Source organism: Crocodylus siamensis, chromosome 6, assembly GCF_052110815.1.
Source record: "Crocodylus siamensis isolate JL-2025a chromosome 6, ASM5211081v1, whole genome shotgun sequence".
Classification (NCBI taxonomy): domain Eukaryota; kingdom Metazoa; phylum Chordata; order Crocodylia; family Crocodylidae; genus Crocodylus; species Crocodylus siamensis.
Genome location: NC_143400.1, coordinates 64,913,398 through 64,933,075, shown reverse-complemented (window position 1 = coordinate 64,933,075; position 19,678 = coordinate 64,913,398). Strand labels below are relative to the sequence as shown.

The 19,678-nt window shown below is 42.1% G+C and overlaps 1 protein-coding gene across 1 annotated transcript in view; it reads right to left on the bottom strand.

Moving 5' to 3' along the window:
* GRK7 (G protein-coupled receptor kinase 7) overlaps positions 1 to 15,725 on the bottom strand; it is a 29,541-nt gene extending 13,816 nt beyond the window's left edge. Inside the window, exons 1-2 of the mRNA XM_090053385.1 lie at positions 10,514 to 15,725; positions 9,610 to 10,047 (exon numbers count right to left, since the gene is read on the bottom strand). Of these exons, the coding sequence (XP_089909511.1) occupies positions 9,610 to 10,047; positions 10,514 to 11,110 (1,035 nt within the window). The 5' untranslated portion in view covers positions 11,111 to 15,725. The remainder of the gene's footprint in view (positions 1 to 9,609; positions 10,048 to 10,513) is intronic.
* Between the last annotated feature and the right edge of the window lie 3,953 nt (positions 15,726 to 19,678).

Sequence of the window (19,678 nt, the reverse complement as noted above, 5' to 3'; positions counted from 1 at the left end):
ACCCATGACAGAGTTGTTTAAAATAATTCTGAATTAAGAGACAAATTTATCCTCTAGGTATATGGATAGAAAGCCACATGCTTTGCTGCTCCTGTGCCTTTATTTGTTGGAAGAGGACAACACTTTTCTTTTGAGTCTCTTTGGGCAGGCTCTGATGCCCCTAAAAATACTGAATAGAACCTTACACTGGTTTTCAGTGTAGGCAAGGACCCATGGATCTGGACCTGCATCTGTAAGTAGACTACAGCTTATTGACTACACCCAAAAAATTTTTGTGACAAAGGCTGTCAAAAAATTGTTTGAAGGTTAATATTGCTGTCCACATATTTTAGGCAATACAGCCCTTTACCAGACAAATGCCTGCTTCTGAAGGTTAAACTAATGTGAAGATGATAAAATATGCTGACTGTGGAAACTGTCAGAAAAGTTCCTATACATCATAAATAAGAGTATGAATTTCAAACTACCACATACCCTGATTTTATATGGTACTTGAAGACATTACTCCAACACACTTAGGCCTCATAGTTTCCAGAATAATTAACATGGAAAAAGAGATTAAATAGTATCATTTAACACTTACATAGCATTTTTTACCTTCAGAGGGCTTCACTAACCAATCTTTCTGCCAGCCCTCTGCACTATGTTAAACTGCTTTTATAAACTGGAAACTAATATGAGTTTATTCTAATGTTGTGCTGTGCAAGACTTTTTAAGGCCAGACTATACCTGTTTTTGTTACTACAGATGAACGGGAAACATAAAAAGATGCCTTAGAGGAGAAAATATCTTTCCTTGACAGAAAAGAATATTTGATGGCCACCTGTGTCTCTCCCCTTTGTAGGAAATGCTCTGGAAATAGGAGAGTTGGTGGTCACATTGTGCTCTGGGCTCCTGAACAACCTGGGGTAGAACAACCTGTCCGCCAGACCCAGATCTGGTTGAAGCAGAAAAACAGTTTGGGGTTACTCTTCCTGCCCCACTCCTCTGATCATCGACACATCTGAGGAACAAGGCTTTCATATTTGTAAAGTGCTGTACAGTTGATAGAAAACAATGTGAAACATTATACTACTATATAATGCCATTAATATCCTTTATACCACCTGACACCTTCAATATTAAAAAAACAGCAAAAAGCAATGAAAAAGAGAATAAATCCAACATATCATACAGTTATGATATGCTGGTTTTGAAAGTATTAAATAGTAGTAACAAAACAGTTTTGCTGGTAATTCTGAATAAATACAGTAATTCTGAACAAACTGTTTCATTTTGAAAGAGTAAAGGAAGAACCACTTTCCCAAACTTTTAACCAATATGATTACAGTGTGCTAATGAACAAAGGTCAGATGTATAAGAATAAGCCAAATTATTTTTATTTCACAATCCTAACCTCGCCCCACCAGTTCTTAACAGTCTTGAAATTAAACTGCAAGTTTCAGGAACATCTAAATAGATTTTCTTCTGTTTTCCTAAGAAATATAATCTCACACAAAACAAATACCCAGGAGGGTAAAAGGACATTTGAATATGAATTTAATCAAAACACGTTTTTCTTATATAAATATTATGATGTCCCTGAAATATATAAACCACAGCACAGGGAGACTGTAAAGAAGTCTATATTAATGTTTTAAAGGGGTTTGATATTATGATTATCATAATGTCAGAAGAACATCTCTGTGTTTGTTTAGTTTTATTGCTTGCCCTGTCAGTGTAGTATTTAACGTCTTACTCTCTAGCTTGTGTGTGCACACTCAGAAATCTGTATAAATAATTTACACACAACAGATTTGGTGTACCACAATAGAATTTGGTAAGATCATGAGATGAGAGGATGCTGGAATCAACAGCAAAGGCCATGGACATGAGATACATTTGTAGTGCTATATATGTCTTTATAGTGTTATATGTTCAGGGTATCTGCAGCACCACAAAATTGGGGGATTTGCCACAAAAATGGCAAAACTGCCTGTTTCAAGCACATGAACTTTTTTGTAGCATCACGTAACAAGTGAACAGTTACACATAGCACTACAAGAGGTCTCTCAGTCCTTCAGCATCCCACAGTGCTCTTTCCTCCCTCCCCCCATCCATGTGGGAGGGAGGAAGTTTGGCTGGCTCCCTGACAGATCATAGGGCACAGAGATGCAGTTTGGTGGGCAGGAAATGGAGAAGATGGGCTGTGAGAGCTTCTTTTGCTCTCAGTAGGGAAGAAGAGAATTCATCTTTAACAGTTGCTGATCCAGGACCAGACTGGGAGCAGATGCTGGGTTGACTGCTATCAGGCTCACTGACAGGCTCCCGTAGGGTTGGAGGGAGCTAAGGAGGAGCCCCTTATCACCCTCTGGCTGAAGAGCACACTGCTAAATACCTTCCTAGAGACTTTGTAGCATTTCAGCCAGGGAATTCTGCACGTGTTCACAGTCCCACAACACTCTATTCACGTGTTCCCATGGCACTCTCTGCACATGTTCACAGACAATGTTGCATTGACTTCAATGGAAGAGGTCCCTAACACCAGACCTACTGCATACATGAAAGCCCTGAAGTTAACACCCTGAGGAATATCCTGCTTAGTTTTTTTACAAAAGTATTCCCAGTAAATTCAATGTTATTGTTCACATGGGTAAGACAAACAGGATTTACCTACTACGCAAGAATACAAGATGAGCATATGTGCAATGTGGCAGAATTATAACTTCTGTGTCTACCTTTGTCTAGATCATCCTTTCCTGTAGTAAAACCAATGAGGTGAAGATTGGGCAAGAAAAATGATGTGAAGATCCATTTAAGGCAATGCTCTCACAGTGTTCTGTCAAGGAGGTGGGATTTAAATGATGGCATAGTAACAGCCCATTTTGTGCCGTGCTGGCAATGCACAATTATTTTTAGCCACTACATCGCCATAGCAATGCAGTATGCCGAGTGGATGTGTTGCTATGGCAATGTAGAGGCAGCATCACGATTTTTGCCCACAAACACAGACACTATGTCATTGTAGCACATTATCACCTTGTCTAATGCACTGTCTTTCCTCAGAAAGACAAAATCTAGAACAATAGTTTAGACTCAAGATGCCCCTTGCTAGACTCAAGTCATCCCTCATTAGACTCAAAACACACATTGGAAAATGTCAGCTCTTAGTTTTCACTCATTTTTTGTCTACAGAAAAATAGTAGAGCAAGTCTTGTAAGAACCCAGAAAGACCACAACAGGTCAGAATGCTTTTAACACTATTGATTCCTATTTGAAATCTCTGGGTTGAGAACCCTGGTTGAGAATCACTGACCTAGAGGTTTATAAATTTAAGTTCCAATGGTGCTTGGCCAATAAGAGCCATAATCGGGGCAACTCTAAGAGTAAGAGGAGAGTAATTAGATTCTATACACAGACAATTATACATTTGTTATAATATTCCAAATATAGAATCTCATTTATGGAAGGTTTTGTTAAATTCATGCTCCCACTGCTGGAGTGTAGAAAGCAGAGGTGAAGGGCAAGGGGGAAGACTCTTGCTCCTTGCTCCTCTGGCCCTTGTACTCCTGTATCTGCCCCCTGCTGCCCCACCCCCACACCTTGCCCCCCCATGTCTATGTCTATTCCCATTGAAGCCTGCCCTCCATCCCCTACTGCCCCCTGCAGCCTACCCACCCCACCTGCTTTCCCCCCATGCATACTACTCCATTCCTTGACTCCATTTACCTTCTGCTGCAGTTCTACTTCTCTGCTGTAGTCAGCAGCAGTGTGACCCTGGCCTGACCTCAACCCAGCCAGTCCAGGGTGAAGCAAGGTCAGGACAAGAACTGGAGCAGAAGGTAAGGGGGATCAGGACCAGATAGGTGGGAGGGAGAGCAGGGAGTGGGGGAGGCAGTGTTGGGAGGCAGGCATAGGAATGGTTGGCAAGGTGTAAGGAGGCAGGTAACAGGCCCCTCCCATGGTCTCCCCTACACTCTCCCCACCTGTGTGCCCCCTCCCCTGCCAAACAAGCCATTCGGGCCAAGGCAAGCAGTGGCTCAGCTCAGGCTTGAGCCCTGGGCTTGGGGCTAAAGCCAGAGCTGAGTCACCATCTGGCCTGGACCAGTATTTAAATCCAAGACTGGCTATTTCTCCCCTCTGCTGATTGGGAAAGAAAACTCATCTTGGATTTGAGTAAATACAGTATTTAGCTTGCATAAAGCATGCCTAAGAAGCTTGATTACTTTATAATTATGAAGGGCATAACAAAAACTGACCACTTCCCTCTAATTTTGTGACTCCTATAGCACAAGGCTTACTCTTGGTACTATAGAAAGCTAATACTTGGAGGAGGGTTACCCAAGTAAGCTAACATATGCACACTTCTACATAAAAGAATGGGGCTATGCATATCTAGAAGACCAGGTCTGCTGTATGCTCACTCTAAGGAAAATTAATATATTGCTCAGACACTATGTATAATTCTTAATCACTCTTCTTTTTAGATATTCTTTAGGCATCTTCAAATCAGGAACTTTTTAAAGGAATCTGCAATTCCATCTACAAGGCTTTGGATGCTGGAACCAGCTGGCTTCTGAGAAAAACTAAGCAGCATTTCCTTACAGACATTAAAGTTGTCTAAACTTTAAAATTACTACTAGTCCTTTATTTATTTACAGCTGTTTCCAATGCCATTGACAGATGTTATTTTTGTAGCACTACGTAATGCTTCAGTGCTTAGAGCACTATGGGGTGTGGCCATGAAGGTCGTCACACAAACTTATGTAATTTACAGCACAGACAGGACAAAATATCACTATTCTTATACATGACATTTTACAATTCTGATATAATGAGATGTATATTTCATAGTTGTATGGTTACTGCCAAAACATAGGGGATCAGTATTTTTAAATATGGTGCTAAAAGCCAGACATCTGCTCCATTTTCAGATACCTATAGGAGTCATGATTTTCTAAGGTGCCAAGTACTGATGAACTTCAATGAAAGTTGAAACGGTCCATCTCTGAAAATCCAGGCATTTTTTAGGTGCTTAAATATGAATTAATATGCCTACATTGAGGCACCAAATTTGAACATCTAATATGGCCTACTCAAAATGCTGAAGACTTTTTGCAACATTTTAATGCTATTGTTTTAATACCAGTTTTGATCACTTGGCTTAATATATACAATCAAAGTTATCTCCTTTTTATAGATAACGCAAGCAAATTTAGACAGTCACAAAGGGTCAGATTCCTTAAAGATATTTATATGCCTAAAAATATAAAAGTGCTTACTGGGGTTTTTCCAAAGTGCCTAGGTACTTTGCTCACATTAAACCAAAGGAAATTAGGTGCCTAGCTACATTTGAAAATCATAGTAAGGGGAGGCCCACCGACTGCAGTAGCATTACTTTTGGTACGAGGTACTAATTACTATGAGTAAAGTATCACAATATGGGCTTGAGAAGACTCCTTTCTCCAGTTCTTTAGGGAGTATTTCAGCAAAAACAAGGAAGGTAACACTTCATACTACTGCTCTTATTAAGGTGAAACACAAGAAAAATGCATAAACAAATATAAAACATTCTAACACATTAGAATGCATTATACATTACCAAGAAAAAAAGTGAAACTTTTTCTTTATATGTCATCTTGAAGGGTAACTGAAATTGATATAATAAGATAGTTTTCTCTCACATACACACTAACTCTAAATAACTGTCATTACAACATTGATGACTTTTATTTTCATCTGTTTAGATAAAACTTTTATCTATATCTTCCATACAGACACATAAAAGCATTTATTTACCATGCATGATGGATATAAATAAATAAATAAAATATTTATTTATCATGCACAATGGATATGTATATATGATAAAAATAAAAATATTTATTTATAATGCATGATGGGTATGTACATATCCATCATACATAATAAATAAATATTTTTATTTTTCTGTACAGGAGATAGAAATACAAGTTTTATCAGAAAAGATCATGATAAAAGTCATCAATATTGTAATAACAGTTACTTAGGAAAAATGTTTGCAACATAGCTGTTCCTTATGGTTAAAGCACAGTTCCATCCTAAGACACAATGATACCTAGCATCTCTAAGGCTATAGCATGCTTTTAAACAAGATTTAAACATGATTAGAAACTATTTTATTACAAAATGGAACCATGTTTTAAATATGTTGTTGGATGACCAGGTTGTAATAAGGTTCTCCAACACAGTTGGTTTAAGTCTATTTGGAGTCTCAAAGACAGACCTGTTTTTAAGTGGTAGAGCAATGCCTGGGCTTCAATACATTATAAAGCATTAAAAATAAATTATTTATAACTTTTAAATTGAAATTAAAAATGCTTTATAATTATGTTTTTATTGCTCTGTGGTAGTGAATAAAAGTTTTTGAGCTGCTCGTGGTAAGGTTCAAGTGAACACTTCAGTCATGTTATCCAACTTTTGCAATTAGCTTTAGGACATGCTAGTCATTTCAGATCTACAGTAAAATATATATTGGCCACAGAAAAATACATTTTCTGGTACAGCTTCTAATTTTACAAGTAACCATGTCAAACTAGTAGCAATTGTTTACATTTGTATGCATACATCACATTGTAATTTGTACAAGCAGTCTTGTGCATAGTATAAGACAGAGTACAAATATAATGTAACTAGTTAGGGGCTCTAAGTGCAGTACTTCTAAAAATAACATTACAAACTGCTGTTTTTTCAAATAATTAAGATACTCCTTAAAACATTCACTCATTGTATATGTCTATTTGTTCTGGTTAAATAGAAATAAGCATGCTTACCATATCTATGTAACATAATACACCTTTCTTGTGTAACCCTCATGACATTACCACTTTAAATCTGGATCAGTGTATAATCACTGCTACAGATATCACTAATGTGCTGCACATTCTAATTTAAGTAGCAAAAATAACCAACCATCATTGTTTTTTTCTCTTATTTTCACACCCTTCCATTCAAACCTCACTTAGCTTTCACATATCTTTAAACTACAGGCTTTGGGGTCAGGAAATTTTCTTTGTATGGATGCTGCATAGATCACTTCTTACACAGCTCCATGCACATGTAACACTACCTACCACCAATATTAAGATTTACAAAAACTATAGGAAATGGAAGAAACGCCTATCCCCTAGAAAGGAACCATACCCTTGGTTCTCTCATTACATGAACAAACCACTCTGGTTAGGTCCCTAATTAAGCACTGTAGCTCATGAAAAGTTTCATAGTTTCATAGTTTCATAGTAGCTAGAGTCGGAAGGGACCTAGGTAGATCATCTAGTCCGACCCCCTGCCTTAGCAGGAAAGAGCACCGGGGTCAGATGACCCCGGCAAGGTGCTCATCTAACTTCCTTTTAAAAATCCCCAGGCTCGGAGCCTGCACCACTTCCCCTGGAAGCTGGTTCCAGGCCCTAGCCACCCTGACTGTGAAGTAGCGCCTCCTAATATCTAATCTAAACTTACCCTCCGCCAGTTTGTGACCGTTATTCCTGGTCACTCCTGGCAGCGCACGGGGGAACAGGGACTCCCCCAATACCTGCTGATCCCCCTGACCAGTTTGTAGCAGGCCACAAGGTCCCCCCTTAGCCTTCTCTTGTGGAGGCTAAACAGGTTCAGGTCCCGTAGCCTATCCTCATAAGGCCTGCCCTGCTGACCCCTGATCATACGAGTGGCCCTCCTCTGAACTCTTTCCATATTGTCCACGTCCCTCTTGAAGTGTGGCGCCCAGAACTGGACGCAGTACTCCAGCTGCGGCCTGACCAGTGCCGCATAGAGGGGGAGGATCACCTCCCTGGACCTGCTCGAGATGCATCTGTGGATGCATGATAGGGTACGATTGGCCTTCTTGACTGCCTCCCCACACTGCCGGCCCATGTTCATCGTGGAGTCAATGACGACTCCAAGATCCTTTTCCGTCTCCGTGCTGGCAAGAGGAGAGTTCCCCAACCTGTAAGTGTGGTGCCGGTTCTTCCTCCCCATGTGCAACACCTTGCACTTATCAGTGTTAAACCCCATCCTATTCTCATCCGCCCACCGTTGCAACCTGTCAAGGTCAGCTTGTAGCCTATTGCACCCTTCTAGTGCACCCACATCCCCCCACATCTTAGTGTCATCAGCAAACTTGAACAGGGTGCTTTCTACCCCCTCATCCAAGTCACTGATGAAGATGTTGAACAGTGCAGGCCCGAGGACCAAGCCCTGCGGAACCCCACTGCCCACATCCTTCCAGGTCGAGAAGAACCCATCCACTACCACCCTCTGGGTGCGGCCCTCCAACCAGTTGGCGACCCATTTGACCGTGTGGGCATCGACACCACAGTCTCTCAGCTTTTTGATGAGGACAGGGTGAGAGACAGTGTCGAAAGCCTTCCGGAAGTCCAAAAAGACTACATCCACAGCAACCCCTGCGTCTAATGATTTGGTGACCTGATCGTAAAAGGCCACCAGGTTGGTCTGACAAGACCTGCCACTGATAAACCCATGTTGGTTGCCCCTGAGCATGCATTCCCCCGCAAGGCCCTCCTGGATGTGTGCCAGGATAATTTTTTCAAAGAGCTTACCCGGGATTGAGGTAAGACTAACTGGCCTGTAATTTCCCGGGTCCTCTTTTTTTCCCTTTTTGAAGATAGGGACCACATTGGCCCTCTTCCAGTCCTCCGGCACCTCGCCAGAGCACCACGAGTGCTCATAGAGCCGTGCCAGGGGTCCCGCAATGACCTCAGCCAGTTCCTGTAGAACCCTAGGGTGAAGATCGTCCGGACCAGCGGACTTGAACACGTCCAGCTTCTCCAGAAGTACCCTAACTAACTCCTCGCTAACCCTTGGCCCAGGCGTGTCTCTCTCGGGGCCCGAGGGGGGCCCAGCAGGGAGGTGGCTGAACTGGTCCCTACTTAGGAAGACAGAGGCAAAGAAATCGTTAAATATGTTAGCTTTGTCATCTGGCGTGATGACTAAGTTGCCCATCGTGTCCTGCAGGGGCCCCACATTACCCGGGACCCTCTTTTTACCCCCTATGTATTTGAAGAAGGACTTCTTATTGTCCTTAATCCGGGAAGCTAGTCCTATCTCCAACTCTGCCTTGGCCCTCCTGACTGCCCCCCTACATCCTCGGGCGACTATAACATAGTCCTTCTTGGCGATGACCCCATCTCTCCATTGGGTATATGCCTCCCTTTTAGCAAGGAGACATTCCCGGATGCTCTTAGTGAGCCATGGGGGTTTATGTGCCCTCCTGCTCCCTTTGACCCTTGTTGGGATTACCTCCCTTTGGGCATGGAGGATCGTAACCTGTCTCAGTTGCAAGGTATCTGTGCTAGTACCTCTAAAATGCCTATTTTGAGCTAAGGGGCTATTCCAAAAGAAATAACAGATGGATTTGTTCTTTTATTTCTCTGTGAAGAGGTAAGTTGCATTACTGTATCTAGCAGCCAAAGAGTTAATTAACAAATCCTCTTACCAACTGTCACTTAGAATGAAATGTTCACATAAGGTCTTTAGTGAAGAACAAATATTAAAGAATTAAGACTTGTTCTCATAACGTATTAGAAATAGAATGGTTTCCCTCCTCTCTTCCCTGCACAGTGAACTTGCACTTACCCTCTGGTTGATGGGTTTCCCCTCTTTCACTTCCACTGCCAAACCCAAGTCAGACAACCTGCAGTGGCCATCATCATCCAGAAGGACATTTTCTGGCTTCATGTCCCTGTACACGATGTTAATGGAGTGAAGATGCAGAATCCCACAGGTGATCTGAGCTGAATAAAAGATGACTCTGCTCATTTCCAAGCCCCTCTCACCAATGTTGTAGATGTGGTATTTAAGATCCCCTCCATTCATGAGACTTATGACTAAACATAGGTGGCTTTTGCTCTCAAAGGCATAGGCAAGGGAGACTATGAAACGACTGTTGACCTTCTCCAAGATTTCCTTCTCTAGCAGAGCCATCTTCTCCCCACTTTTCTTCTTTAACCTCTTCTTATCTAGTTTCTTACAAGCATACATCTTGCCAGTGTTTTTTACTTGGATGGCACACACCTAGAGGAGAAGGATACAAGTAAAGTAAGTAGTTTATATACACACATTGGAGGTGAAACAAGAATGGCAGTGGGTAGGACCTGGAAAAGCATGAAGTGCAAGAGGGCACTGTTTGTGATTCATGTGATGGGCAGCATTAGCAAGGGGATATAAGAAGAATAGGGAATTGGTCCATTTTACTTGGATGGCTCTATGTAGAGTTAATTTTTTCTCTGGGGAGCCTGTTTTATCTAGGTTTGGATAAAATAACACCATGAAAACAGAAATGTGGGTGTCTTGGGACAGCCTCCCACTTGCCAAAAATGGAGTTACATCATATTATGGAGTCTAAGGAAGTGATTTTTTTTAAGGCATTGGCCATCTACTTAGTCTATTATAGGCTTCTCCTGGCATTGCTCAAACCCATCTATTGTCTTAGGGAAGAAGGGGAGGGGGTGGGAGTTGCTTTCCAAAGTAGAGTGCCTACCTCTCCAAAGCCGCCTTTGCCCAACACCCGGTACTCATAGAAATACTTTTCATTTACTGGCTGCTTCTCAAAGACTTTCCACTGAAGGAACTTGTCATAGAAGCGACTGTTCTGGAATTCCTGAAAGGGCTTGTCCTGCAGGAAGGCCTTGCTCTCCTGCTTGGCCAGCTCTACAACATTCTCATAATCCTTTTCAGTGGCTTCCTGGCACTTGCTGGCCAGGTTTGAGCTTATGAAGGTCAGATAGCTGCTGGAGCCAGACTTGAGAAAGTTAGTGAACAGGCTCTCTACAATACTATTCTTGGTGCTGTCTTCTGCCACCTCCCATCTGGACACTTCATCCAGAAAGTTCTTGACTATGACATATTCAGGCACGGTCTCTAAGAACTCCCTGAACATCTTCTTGCCAATGGGCTGCACTTCACAGGTGCTCTCATAATCAGCAGGAATAGACTGCCTGATCTCATGGTTAGCTTTGGGAAGTGAGAGGCTCCTACGTCTCCGCTGAATCTCCTTGGCATCTCCATCGGTGCTCTTCCGGGCCTGCAGGTATGCTGTATTGGCGATCAGGTTATCCAGCCCTGCCATGTCACACATCTTGGCGAGTTTTTGGGGTGGTAAAGCCTGGCTGGGTCTGTGACTGACTGGTCCTGGTGCTGCTACTGCTGCTGCTGCCCTGTTCTTCTCTCTGCCTGTGTGTGTGTGGGTTTCAGAGACACTGGGAAGACAAACTGATTTAGCATTAAATACCTCTCAAGGATTTTCACTAAGTACCTTTAGGTGTATGTACCATTCGTGGAAAGTGACTGGTAAGAGGTTTCTCTCTAAGGAGCTTTGACTTTGCTATCTATAGCCAGTGAGATGACATCCCAGACAAACCTTCCCACTGCTGGCACTGAACAGGCAGAGTTTAGTTAGTGTCCCTCAGCCCCGCAAACATGCCAGAATTTCCTTATTTCCAGTGTCTATGGTGCTCTAATCCCTGGAAGGAGGACAGGTAGGAGACAAAGGAGGTTGCTCTTCCTGTAGCATACTTAACACTGGGGTTCTGGGAATTATGCTCTTTTTCCTTTTTTGCTGAGGGAAAAAAGCTTTTACCAGAGGCAACTCACTGCCATCTGTGACACAAAAGTTGAAAGAGGAACACTGGGTGCTTGGAATTTGTTTAATCAGGCCCATTCTCTGGACACAAACATTTCCCCTAGCTGAAACCAAGAGAAATATCAACTGTTGTAACCTGCACATATCTGCTGCTTCTTATAAAGGAACAGAAATCAGATTAGGTGAAGAACATGCCAAGAATTGTTGCTGCCCTAAAAATACTGTTTTCTAGCTAGTCTGAGGCTCCCTTATACACAGCAAAGGGGAAGTCAACCTAAATTTGTATACTGCAACTATTTCTGTTATACTCTAAAAGAACAGGTTTTCTTTTCTTTTATCTCCTCTAAAACATTTCAAACCACAGTCCAAATGTTGAGTCCTGATAATGTTATTCATACCAAGAGAGTCTTCAGTACCAAAGACTTTCTGGTTCAGCTCTTGGTAATTCAAGAGGAATTAATGGTATAGGAGATATTGGCCAACTGAGAGTTAATTCCCTAACTAAGAATTAAGTTGAGCATAGGGTTGAATATGACCAACTAACATGCATTTGATTCCTCCCCTTCTCCAATCATGTTGCCAAACCATACTAGTTAATACTGAGAACACAGATTTAAAAAAACCCAAACAACCCCCTATTTTTCTGATCTTAAATACAGCTATAGATAGATGTGTCAGTTGTTTACATGATCTGGAACCTGTATTTCTGTAATTCAATAGAAGTTTAACATATATAAGAAATATCTAATTGAACTATTTTTAAAATTACCAATCTGCTATGTATATCAAACATGGAAAATGTATTGTGTTGCCTACAGTATGTTTAAATCCAAGTGAATGTATAAAGTTAGGATGTATCCTTAGGTTATTACCTTGATTACTATTTTATTTGCTAATATACACTATTCATTATGGTAAAGGATAAAAGTATTAAAAATAAGGTTTTTAGTAACAGAAAAACTATTCTTCATTAACCATAGTGATCTTGGTGAGTCTTATTAAAAATTTAGCATTGTCTCCATTGAGCAATACCTATTTACCTATATTAAAATATTACAATGGTTAGTAATTGCCTATTAGACAGACAGTAGAAGTTTTTTGTACTCATGCTCTCCAAGGGCTCTGTAGTTTCATGGTGCAATAACACAAAATTGGCTATTTTAAAACTTTTCATGTTTTAGTTAAAAAAATAAATAAAAGAAACACATACACACTCTCGCAGAATAGGTACATATTAATATTACCAGTATTTTGCTGAAAGGTAGAATAGAGCAAATAATTTCCTTCAAAATACACCTTAAATCCTTTAAAAGAAGTAGAAATTATTAAAATATTTTTGTTATACTTCTAAGTCAACTGTAATGAATTATGTATATTCTAATTTGCTGCTGACAATCTTGAAAGTGTATGAAAAATGCAAAATAGTTCATTTCAAGAGAAAAATATCTCCCAAGACCACATGCAGCTTTCTCCTAAAAATCATGGTTTTTAATCATATTATTAATATAATTTCAACCCTTAAAAACCGTGCTGTTTGATTGATATTTTCTACTAAAGTAGGGAGTGTCTTGAGGAACATTTAAGAATGACATATTGGAGTTAATATTCAGGATTTTCTCCTTAGAGTCTTGACAAATTTTGATTGCTCTCAAACCCAAAGGAAAAAATCAGTGCTTTTTTTTAAAGATAGAGTATTTTATATGTTTTCCCTCTTCTTTAATTGTTTAGCAAAACAACAAAAACAAATACAAAATCTGACAACAGCACACCACCGTGCAGCAGCAACTAGTTACTTTCATATACCCACTCTATAAAATAAATTCAGTGATATTTTTTAAACACAACCACCAACTTTCTGAATATAAATCCATGCAGTGACTGAAAAAATGGCATGTAAAAACCCACACAGACAACTGAAGAGCTGAAAAACTATCACCATATGTAAGACATACTTGGGTCTTACTTAACTTTGAAACAATATAACTTAACACCCTATTTTTATGCAAGTGTGCCTATCTATGGGTAAGCAAAATCAGTTTTATGTTGAGACATGGAGGCTCTGTATCCAGTGGCAACTTAAAAGCTGCTTTACCACTTTAGAAAAGCTTAAGCTTTATGAAGTACCTCTACTAGGATTTCACTACTCCAAATGAACATGCGCAAGTGAGAGTGCGCCTTGTTGTGTAAAGTACCTATTGTGGCAAGTTGCCTAGAAAACTGACATCTGTCTGGACGACGGTCAATTTTAGCCTAAGAAAAACTTCATAACTACTCTTTTGCTGATCAACAAATTATCTTCTGCAAAAGATAGAGGAAGACATCATCTTGTTGGCTAATGTATGAAAGAAGGTTCACTTTCACGTTCCTGTAAACAATGAACCACATAAAGCCCTGGTTTAAAATTAAAAACAGATAACTGTTAAGACTACAAAGTATATCCCCAGATAGCAACATCGAACCTATTCTAGTGAAACTCTTACAGATACTGTGAAGCACAGCTAATTTTTAAAGGAAAGAGAGCCAGCCACTCACTGTTTTCTTTACTTATTCAAGTGTAGAACATTAAATCTGGATGAGAGAGAGGGGAAGCTTAGATTATAAAGACATTAATAATTCTCATTATCAAAGGCTGATGCTCCACTAGTTTATTTTTAACATGTAGATGACTAACCGAAAATTATTAAGGACTTGTTTTTTAAAAATTATCATGTGCATAATTGTATAGGTATATCACAACTGCATTTGGAAACTGGACAATTGACATGTGCAATCAACCCAGTGACAGGGGGGATGACAGAAATGAACTTGCAGAGCCCAGCGCTGATAGAAGCCAGCAAACAAGAATGTTTCTATGCAATTTGTCCTTAGTGAAAAAGCAGTCCTTTTTCTGGTACTTGCATACTCTGTTTGGAGGCTGTGTGTTATGAATAAGACTCCTTGTAGATCACTGTGTGAGGAGAGGCTAACTACTTCTAATCACAGCAGAGGGACAATTAACTGCTGAGCCTATATGAAGGGGCGGGAGAAACGCGGGCAAAAGACTTAAGCAGCCAGGCAGCAAGCAAACAAGGAATTATGGATGCATGTGTTTTTCCTTTAAAAGGACAAAGTAAAAAAAGAAAAGAAAAGAAAATTATGGTGATGATGGAGGCAGCAGTGAATGGAACCTGAAGAAACAATGATGATGGGATGCAGAAGCTGCAGGGGGTACATTATCCTTGAGCAAGTGTCCAGCGGAAGCTCTTAATGCATGAAACCTGGCCTGCTAGAACTCATGGAAAAAGGTCTCAAGAACTAAAGGTGTAGCTGGAGATAGCTATGGAGTTCAAATGGGGAAATTAAGCTGTACAGATAACACAGATTCAAGGACATAACAGAGGCTGCACAGACAACTCTGTATTTGCAGAAGACCTTCAAATTAGAGCAGGTTAGAGGTGCACCAATATATCAGTCCATATTGGATAGGCACCGATGAAAGCAAAATTAACATTGATAATTGGCTTTTTTTGGCCAGTGTAGCCAATAATGGCACCAATAAATGCTGCGTGCCAGGAATGCCACCCAACAGCTTGGAGTGCAACATCTGGCCAGTAAGTCAGTGGGAGGAAAGGGATGTGGGGGTGGGGTAAACTGACCCTGGAGCCCTAGGCAGCTCATCCAGGGGGTGCAGGGAGTTGAGGCGAGTCCTCACCACTGTGCGCACCCCCAGGAGAGACATGGGGTCATGTGTCCCACCCCAGATTTGTGTGTGGGGCAAGGGCAGGCTGGCCAGGGGCTGTGCCAGCCTCTTCTTGGTGGGCAGCTGGGCCAGGGATGCGCTGGGGGAGGGTGGGGTCTGGGCAGGCAGTGGTGCTAGGAGGGGTGGCTATAGGGAATTTTGCGGTGGCTATAGCCCTCTCCCAGTGCTGCCCCCACCAGCCCCAAGCACAGCCCAGCCCCCCTGCACTGGGAAGAAGCTGGCACAGCTTTTAACTTCAGCCCACAGCCTGCCTTTACCCCTCACACAAATCCAGAGAGGCACATGCCCCCCATGCCTCCTCTGAGGATGTGCACAGCAGTGGGGAGCTTCCCTGTTCTCTACCCCCTACAACCCTCAGACAAGCTGCCCATGACTCCATCCTGCTCCTGAGGGTGCATTTACCACCATGGCTAGGCAGCACTAGCCCCTGCCCCAACCCCATCCCCACTTTCTCCCTCGCCATGGAAGCCTTGATCTGCCCCCCGCATTCCCCTTCCCTCTCCTACACCTCTTTCCCTTCCCCCTACCCCCCACCAGACTTATTGGCTGGACGCTACTCTCTAAGCTGCTGGGATGCATATAGACTATCGGATTGGTATTGGCCAATATGGGTGATTAATAATTGGCCATTGGTATCAGCCAAAAAATCTTTAGCAGTGCACCCCTAGTACAGGTCTCTAGATGAGGATGATGACCCATAGGAGTAAGTAACCACTAGAACAGGGGTAAGCAACAATTTTTGGATGGAGTGCCAAAAAACCCACAATGTCTACCATGGAAGGTACCGGAGTGCCAACATGTCAGAAAAAAAAAAGGCGGTGGGAGGAGATACATGGCAGGATATGCTGCATATTAGTATATTTAATAATCATAAATGTTGCCTTTGTTGTTGTGTATTCCTTTTTTGTTGAGCATGTTGCAATGAGAGAGGAAAAAAAGAGATAAATAAGAGAAAGAGGAGAGAGAGAGAGAGAAAGATAAGGAAAAAGAAGAGCAGAGAGAGAACCAGACACACACACACAGAGAACCATGTGCACAAAGACAGAGAACCAGAACACACCCAAAAAACAGACACGTGCACACACACATCCTAAACCAGACACATGTGTGGGCACACAGACACACAGAATCAGAGAGAGGCAGACAAACACAAAGAACCAGATGCGCAGGCGCACAGATCCGGGCTCCTGGGCCACCGGACATAGTCCGACCCAACAATGCCCTGGTCCCGCCAGAGCCCCTGTGCTTCCCTGGGGAGCCAGCCCCCGAGCTGCAACGCAGCTGGCCGAGGCCCTGGCCTGGAGCCTGCTCATCAGTCCACCCAACCACCCCACACAGCTAAGCCCGCAAAAGGTGCAGTGCTCCTGGCAAGGGGCAGCGCCAGCTTCATCCCAGTGGCAGGGCGGGGCTGGGCTTGGAGCAGGTGGGAGTCAGGTGGGCTCAGTTGCAAGCCCTGCTGCAAGCAGTCTGGGCTCCGTGGTTGGCAGCAGCTACCAGAGCCTGGGCTGGCTGCAGGCAGGAGGCTGCAAACAGCTGCTCCAGCATCAGCTCCATACCGGTGGGCACATGTGTGCCTTGGCACAGATGGTGAGGATAGGGCCTGAGGCAGCACAGCCCTCCCACTGTCTGCTCTGAGGTGCACGTGCAGTCGCTGCCAGCATGGAGCTGATGCTGGGGCTGAGGAGCCCAGCACAGCTGTTTGCAGCCCGCCTGCTGCTTGGTGCCACTGCCCAGAGCCCAGGCTGGCTACAAACAGCTGCACTGGGCTCTGGAGCCCCACCATTAGCTCTGCCAGCAGCAGGGGAGAGGCCGGGGTTGCGCTGCCTCAGGCCCCTCCCCCACTGTCCAGTCCAAGACACGCATGCACCTGCTGGTATGGAACTAATGCCGGAGCCCGGAGATGTTTGCAGGCTCCTGGCTGCAACTGGCCCAGACTCTGGGTAGCTGCTGCCAACCATGGAGCCCAGTCTGCTTGCAGCTGCCCAGCCACCTGCTGGGAGCAGCCTGGGCTTTGTGCATGGCAGCAGTTGCTTAGACCACAGGCCAGCAGTGGTGTGCCAAGCAAAATGGCCTCATGTGCCATGCTCAGCACATATGACAGAGGGTGCTGACCCCTGCAAGGTTAAAGAAGACATTGACCAGTAGGAGAAAGAGTTTAGCAAAGCTCATGCTGCACAAGAGAAAAGATCAAACACACATGAAAAGAAATTAAGAAAATCAGCTAACCCAAAAGAGAAGATAAGATAATGACAGTAACTGGGGACTGAAGTGTGAGGAAGAACAAGCGTTACCTTCAAAAGATTGAGAAAGAACAGAGGATAAGAAGAGCTGACAAACTGCAGACAGAAGGAAGGATAATAAGACTGGAGATTCAATACTAACCCCACTAAAAAGGAAGACTCCAGAGAGCAAGAAAAATGATTAACGATCTGGGAAGCATGGCTTATGAAGAAAAAATGAAAGAACTAGGGTTATTTAGGTTGGAGAAGAGAAGACTGAGCAGGGATTTGATAACAGTTTTCAAATACCTGAAGACTGATTATAAAGAGGATGGAGAGACAGGATAATTCTGTGTAGAAGACAGGACTAGGCATAATGACCTCAAACTGCAGTAGAGGAAATTCAGGTTGGAAATTAGGAAGAACTTTCCATTCAAGCATTTGAACAGGATACATAGAGAAATTATGGAATCTCCATCTTTAGAAATCTTCACAAGTAGGCTGGAGAGACTTGGCTGGGATGATTACAGCTGATCCCATCTTGAATTGAGGACTGGACTAGTTGACCTCATGAGATCCCTACCAACCCTATTTTCTTATGATCCTATGAAGTTATGTGAAAATTGTAATGTTAGGAAATATTAGAATGGTATTTCCAGTGGAGACAAGATTTGCCTTCTATAATACGGTGTACAGTTCTGATCACCCATGTTCACAAAAAATGAATTTCACCTGAAACACGTATGGGGAAAGACTAGCAGAATGACCAAGGGAACAGCAAGCCTACCATACCACAGAAGACTAAAAGGGCTTGTTTAATCTAGCAAAGTGAAAGCTAAATGAATAATTTGATCCACATACCACAGTGTTTCCCAACCAGTGTGCCGTGGCACAAAAGTGTGCTGTCAGAAATGAACAGGTATGCCACAGAATTTTGCCATGGCAATGAGCTACAATAGGTATGAGGATGGGGAATGCCTTATATTAATAAAACTTTTCCACAGCACATCTATAAGTGAGCCTTGGGTTAGAAAAGGTTGGAAAACACTGACATCTCACCCATGCACGCACCAAGGAAAACAATCCTTTCCAGCTTCTAGAACTACTGTGGCAAAAATGTGTGTCCAAGCCAAGATTGCATAATCCTGAAATATGGTGATCAGACAGCAAAATTGGAAGATGAAGAGATATGGGGGAAAGGTACTTGGCAAAAGCGTGCATTTCTGCCGGCTAAATCACAAAGACTGCACAGCTTTGCAGTAAAGCCTTGCTCCTCAGTTTCTTATATCTGAGATCTTTGATCCATTGCAGAACAGCCAGTTTTCTAGTGGTTAGCACAATCTCTCTGTTGGTTTTGTTCCAATTTTATAAAGAAGCCAAGGATACTGACTTTGCAGCCCAGTATTAAGGATACTCAGTTTAAGATACCCCGTTTAAATGTGGGAGCTTCTACACTAAAGATACATGTTGAAATTTATATTCTTTAAAAATAGATCAAAGGATTTGAGAAAACAGGTCCATAAATAAATGTATGCACAAGCAGCTTTGAAATTCAAGCTGAAAGATACTTCTAAGGATCTAATTTTAGTGAAGACTAAAACTGTCAGAGAACTGTCAGGAGGATAGTTTAAAACTTAAAGTGAGATTGAAATAATATAATATGCATACATACACCTATGGACACACAGCATATTAAGATATGATTATTTGCATTTCACTGTGATAAGGACATGTCCTACACGTATAAAGTAAGCTCTAGCTTTGACCTAAAATTCTTAATAGCTATTCAATTTCCCTTTTCCTTATTGCATTTCAAGCAAGGATAAGATGCAGTAAAATATTAATAAATATTCCATATACTGTATCTTCCAGTAAAAAAAAATCAAGAGCTGATTATGGACACAAATTTACTTGTGCAGTCAAAATAAATAATAAAAAAGCCAACACATTTCTGTCAAATTACTATATGCACCATGGACTCTCCAAACACTAAACATATGCCATGTGAAACTATTATATTTGCTCTATAAGAATTATGTATCTTTTGCTTAGCACCAGTCCTTGAATTTAGCTTTGACCTATATTTGATTTATCTTGACACAGAAC